Below are 6000 nucleotides of genomic sequence, written 5' to 3'. Positions count from 1 at the left end.
CTCTAACCAGACAGGGAATGAGGTGGGGGCCTGGAGGGGCGGGAAAAGGGCAGAGTGGAGAAAGATGGTGGGGGCCCAACGCTGGCAGAGGAGGGGGCACTTGCTACAAAAGAAGGGGACCACAGCCCACATGTGAAGTCGGGTGCTCTGGTGTGTCCTCGCCCCTCACTGGCTTCCAGGAGGCAGCTCGGACCCGCTTTGGCCCAGGCTGTCCCCTGCTGAGCTTCCCTCCCCACAGCCGTGCCCAGTGAGGTGGTCAGCGCAGGGCAGCGGGGAAGGGAGGTGAGGCTGTCAAGGCCCAGGTCACATGGGGAGCTGGCCTGGCCAGGGCTTGGGGTAATTGGTGGGCAGCTGCTGGGGCTTGGGGGGACCCCTGGGATGAGCAAGAGCAGCCAAAGCCCTGGAGGGTCCCTGAACAACTGTGCACAGAGGGGTCCTGGGTGAGCCGAGCGGCCCAGGGAGTGTGCCCGCGGGGACCGCCCTGTCCCGGCGGAGCCTCCTGGTCTGAGGGTGGCTTCAGGTCTTTCCCGGCTGCTGGCCACCTCCCACCTGGGCCAGGCCCTCTTGTCTTTTGGAACTCTGGGTCCTGGTGAGAGGTGGGTGCTCTGAGCCCCCTGGGAGCTGGGGTGGGGGCAGTTCTGAGCCAAAAGGCCTGCTCCAGTGAGGGTCAGGGATAGAGTGGCCAGGACAACAAGGACAGTGATGCCCACTGCTTCTTGGGCACGGGGCCAGGAAGTCATCCCTGTGAGGGTCACAGCACCCCCTGCTGGGCACGCCTTTGGTGCCAGGGCTCAGGTCCTGCCAGCTAGAGGCTAGGGGTGCTCCCCGCCCCAGCCGCCCATGACGTCCTGGAGCCAGAGGCCCCTGGGCTCCGTGGGGACCACTCTGGCCCCCTGCTCCAGGTACTCCCTCTGCAGCCTCCGCTAACCCGTTCCACTGAGTCTCATTCCTAGCTCCTGTCCACACCCTCTCCAGGGCCTCCAGTGGCAACGACACTTGGCCTGGGGCCAAGGTGGGGGCTTTTGCCCCCCTGCCCCACCCCTCTCCCAGCTGCCCAGGCCACAGGGCACCTGAGCACAGAGGACTTTCTCATAGGCAAGGGCCCAACCTGGGCCTGATTCCACCTCACCTGCTTCAGTGGTCCTGGCCAAGTCCCCAGGCAGGGACACCCAGAGCGCCTGTCCTCCTCCACAGCCCCCTTCCCACGTACGGCCCGGTCAGGGCCCTGGGAGCTCAGGCAAGGGCAGAAGCATGTGGGAGGTGATTCCAGGGTCCACGGAGCTGATCAGAGATCCAAGCCAGAGAGTGCTTCTCCTGGGTCAAAGGCATGGAGCCGCGGGCTGGGCCAGGGCGGCCAGACTGGTCCTCTGTAGCTCCGGAGGGGAGACCCACCCTGTGGCCTCCAGGCGGCTGGCCTGTGTGCCAGTGGTCATGTCTGGTCCACGGGATGAGGCCTGAGGCCTGCTGTCCTCCCGGGGCAGGAGGGCCTGCTGAGTCTGTTTCTTGGGAGGCTCTGAGCAGTGCCACGGGAGGAGCAGGGCTCTGGGCTCTGGTTCTGTTCCTGCCCTTGCTGTGGTGGCACCGCACACCATTCCCTCCAGCACAGAGGTGGACAAGACGCCCCTCCTGCGCAGGCTCAGGTGCAGACGGGATCTCAAAGCCCTCGGGGGTCACGCTGTCTTCTGTACAGTTTAGGGGGCCTCAGGTGGGGGCCTTACAGAGGTGACCCCCTGTCCTGGCCCAGTATGCAGCATTTATGTCCCCACATTCCCCTGTCCCTGTGCTGCCACCTGGGTGTGGGCAGGTCTCCTTGGGTTGCTTCTCTAACCCTCCTGGGAGCCTACAGACCCAGGTGACCTCTGCTCCTTCTCCTGAGGAGCTCCTTCTGCAGACAAGGGGCCCAGTGAGCAGCAGCCCGCCTACCCTCCTGGGTTTTCAGCGGGTGCAGGAGACCCCAGGAAGGCAAGTAACTGGCACTCAGACCACCACACCCATCCGGAGCCCATGCAGACATGGCTAATCAACCGCAGCACAGTGGCCCTAGAATCTCAGTGCGGTGCCCTGGTACCCGTCTGCAGTCCATCCAAACGAGACCAGTTTGCTGCCCTGGCCCAGCAGGTGTCTGGGCTGGCCACCCGGCCAAGCCCTGACCTTTGGCCCCTGGCAGAGTGCTGCTGACCTAAGGCTCAGGCCCATTGGTGAGGGCCTGGGTGAGCGCACGAGGACCAGCACTGAGAAGGATCTGGGGGCCCGAGCCCTTGGAGCTCTTGTGCATGCTGACCACGTCGCCGCTGCTGGGCTCACACTCTGCTCCGTGCCTGTGGAAGAGGCCACGGACGGTGGCCTGGAAGCCACTGGTGACGAAGCAGTAGACAATGGGGTCCATGCAGCTGTTGAGGCTGCTGAGGGTCACGGCCACGTGGTAGACCACCAGGCTGGTGTGGTGCGGCACGCTGGGCCACAGCGCCACAGCCACCTGGCGGGCGTGGAAGGGCGTGAAGCAGACGAGGAAGATGACCAGCACCGTGAGCAGCAGCTGCATGGCCCGCACGCGGCGCTGTCGGCCCTGGCGCAGCAGGCCTGGCCGCGACAGTGCACACACGATCCGGCCTGTGAACACGCTGATGACCAGCAGCGGCAGCAGGAACTCCAGCACGGTCAGTGCGAACACGCGGCAGCAGGGACGCCCGCCGGCCGTCACCCCCAGCACCGACAAGGTCACGGAGCCAGCGGCCAGCCACACGAAGGCGCACACAGCCCTGGCACAGGCGGGCTGGCGCCAGCGGCGGGAGCCCTCCGGCTGCACGATGGCCAGGTAGCGGTCCACGCAGATGCAGGTGAGGAAGAGGATGGAGCAGTGCATGTTGAGGAAGTAGCCCAGGACGTGCGGGAAGGCGCAGCGCAGGCAGCCCCGCGCACCGTAGAAGACCGCGAAGCGCGTGGGCAGGGACAGGCCCACCAGCAGGTCGGTCACCACCAGGTTGATGGTGTAGATGACCGACGGCGTCTTGGCCCTGGTGCGGCAGCAGAAGACGTACAAGGCCAGCCCGTTGAGCACCAGCCCGGCCAGGAAGATGACCCCGTGCACCACCATCAGCGCCAGCCAGAGGCCGGGGAAGGCCGAGTGCAGCTCCTCGTCCAGCAGGGCGAACAGGTGGAAGAGAGAGGTCTCTGGCACACTGCTGTTGGCCGACACCGTGGCGTTGGGGGCTGCCAAGGCCCAGGGCACTGCTGCAGGCGCAGAGGGCATGGCGGTGGCCCTGGAAGGAGGAGAAGGGGTTTCCTGCGCACCAGCCTGGCAGCCAGCTCTGTTTGAGGCTGGCCCTTGCTTGGTCTGTCCACTCTGTCCCCTCCCCACACCCTTGCCTGGCCCCGCCTGAGACCCTGCTCTCTCCGCACCACTCACACCTGACACTTGCAGCGTGGAGCTTCAGCAAAATGCTAAGGTTTTGGGGACTGTCCTCACTAGACAGGCTCAGACACATTCCCCACAGGACTGAGTTCAGGTTGGAGGGGGAAAACAAAGGTAAGATCATGGGGCTCAATGTGGCTTCAGGGCCTAGTTCCATTCTGGTTCTTCTACTTACCTGCTGTGCATCCTCAGGCAAGTCACTGAACCACCCTGTGCCTTATTTCCTAATCTACCGTATTGGAATTTAGCTGCTGCTGGGAGGATTAACTGAACTGATCTGGATCAAGGGCACAGCAGCCCCTAGCACAGGTGGTGGCTGATAAACTTGTTCTGCTGGGACAGAGCCCTGCCCAGGGGGAGGGCCATGAGCTGCTCCCCCACCCCTGACCCCACACCCACCATCCTCCAGCCACCTGTCTGTCCCCACCTCCACCAGGTCAGCTCCAGGTCAACACCCTGGTCCTTTCCCAAAGGGAATGGGTGCTCAGCAGAGCAGGTGGGCTGAGAGCCAGCTGCTGTCCTCTACGGCCCTGAGAGCAGGGCACACTTACCCTGACCACCAGCTGCTCGCTGGGGTGGAGCCTGGAGCCAGGTCCCAGCAGCCACCGGGAGGGTGTGGGTCTCAGGCACACTGTGCTCTGCGCAGGGGAGGGTGGGCAGGGGCTGGGCCGGAGCCGCCCACTCTGTTTACGTTCCTGGAGCAGTGTTTAACTGGCCCTGATTTATCCCTTTATTTATAAAGGAAGGGTTAACAGGATCCTGCCCCCACCCCAGGCTGGGCTGACCCTCCAAATAAGGACATTTCTGTCTTTTTCAGGAGACAGGAGAAGCCTCTGGGGAGAGGCAGGGAGGCGGGGTGGGCACCCAGACATTCTTGGTGCACAGGGTCCCCCTGCGGGGTCAGGAAGACTCTTCCCGATTCCTCCTAGGGGCCGTCTGCTGTAAATAGCCTGGGCACTGCCACTCCCAGAGACTGGTTGCGTGGCCTTGGGCAGCAGGCTCCTCGGCCATTCCATCCTGCTGAAGGGGGAACACTGAGTCCTACGTCCCAGGGGACGGGGGACTGTGCCCAGCCTAGCAGGGGTGGGTGCAGTGAAGGGACACTGGCCTCCCCAGGGTCAGGTCTGGCAGGCAGGTAGCCCCAGCTCCATCCTTAGCTCAGAGAGGTCGGCACCTGCCTGAGGTCACCCAGCATGCTCTCTCCTCTGGGAGCCCTGCCCTGGACATCTGCCACCCCAGGCTGCTAGGGAAAGCCAAGTGAAGCCCAGGCCTGTGCCTGCCCTCTGCACCCCCCAGGGGCCAGGTCGTAGTGTCCTCTGGGTGGGCTCTCTATCACCCCTCACAGGCAGGCCGTCCCTGATGGGGATGAGTGGATCGGTCCTCCTCCAGCCCTGGGGGACTCCGAGGGCCAGGGGGCCAGGGCGGGGCTCTGAGGGCATGAGGGGCCATGGGGGCTCAGATCCTGGAGGCCCAGCCTCTGGGCTTGGCCTCCTGGCAGCAGGGAGAGCCAAAGGTCTTCAGGAAGGAGAGGAACGTCATCTTGGAGGCAGGACCCGAGTCGTCACCAGTGTCAGCAAGGGGACAGTGTTGCAGAGTGGCTTTCCACTTTGTCTGCACTGGCCTGTCTCAGTGTCACAACCAAAGACAAATAATAAACATGACCAAATGTTTCCTCTGGGAGCTGGTCCCAGGATGTCGCTGACCACAGGGTCCTGCCCCCCCGGGAATCTCCCCAGGGCCAGCCTTGCGTGCTCACCAGCCACTGTGGTGCTGGGGACAGGGACCAGGGCAGTGGGAACTCTGGGGTCTCCAGAGTCTGGGGGTGGATGGGACCTTCGAAACACCCCAGAGGCCAGACAGGGGAGGAGAGAGGGTTCTCAACCCTGAAGTCTGATCCCTGATCTCACACAGAGCTGAGCCCTGATCTTGGTCCCACAACGGTTCTGAAACTGGTTGCACTGAGCCATGATCCCAGCAGCGTGATGGATCTGGATACCGGCCACTCTGAGGCCTGATGTACTGAACCCTGATCCTGGTCACACACTATCCTCAGTCCCAGTAACGCATTGAGCCTTGGTCCTCGTCATGGCCTGAGACCTGATCCAGGTCACATTCTAACCCCTGATCTCAGTCACACACTGAGTCCTGATCCTGGTCACATGCAGATCCCCAATCCCAGTTACAGAAGGAGCCTCGTCCCTGTCATACTCCAGCCTAGGACAGGCATTGGACCGACTCTGGTCTCCCGCCGGCCCAGTCCCTGCTGCACTCTTACACTGGGTCCACATCACGCTGGGAGCCTTAATGCCAGCCACACTCAGCCCTGGTCCTGGCCCCAGCCTGCTCCCATCCTGCCCTCCCCTCTTCTCTCGGCTGAGTCTGGCACCTCTCCTGTCCCCGGCCTCCCTTTCCACAGTGACTAATTAAATGGCCACTCTCTGGGCATTGCTCACTACCCTTTTTGCCCTGGAGGACGAGGATCTCAAATGTGTGCTCCAGTCCCTGTTTGCCCTGGAGGCAGAAGAAAGTCTAGGCCTCTGGGGTCGCTGGCCTTGGCCCTCCTGCCCAGGCAGAGGGGGAGGCAGAGG

At 63.5% G+C, this 6000-nt stretch overlaps 1 protein-coding gene across 1 annotated transcript; it reads right to left on the bottom strand.

The window, feature by feature from the left end:
• Window positions 1-2179: 2179 nt before the first annotated feature.
• On the bottom strand, window positions 2180-3255 carry Gpr20 (G protein-coupled receptor 20). The gene has a single exon (XM_005316122.3). It carries the CDS (start codon window positions 3248-3250, stop codon window positions 2180-2182), a length of 1071 nt encoding a protein of 356 aa, XP_005316179.1. The 5' UTR covers window positions 3251-3255.
• Window positions 3256-6000: the final 2745 nt, after the last annotated feature.

Source organism: Ictidomys tridecemlineatus, chromosome 7 (genome assembly GCF_052094955.1).
Source record: "Ictidomys tridecemlineatus isolate mIctTri1 chromosome 7, mIctTri1.hap1, whole genome shotgun sequence".
In the NCBI taxonomy this organism is placed as follows: domain Eukaryota; kingdom Metazoa; phylum Chordata; class Mammalia; order Rodentia; family Sciuridae; genus Ictidomys; species Ictidomys tridecemlineatus.
Note: the sequence above shows the minus strand (reverse complement) of the source record. Positions and strands in the feature narration are given on the sequence as shown.

Bases quoted from the DNA above. Each gene is read 5' to 3' on its own strand.
- Gpr20 (XM_005316122.3), bottom strand. From the start codon at position 3,250: ATGCCCTCTGCGCCTGCAGCAGTGCCCTGGGCCTTGGCAGCCCCCAAC.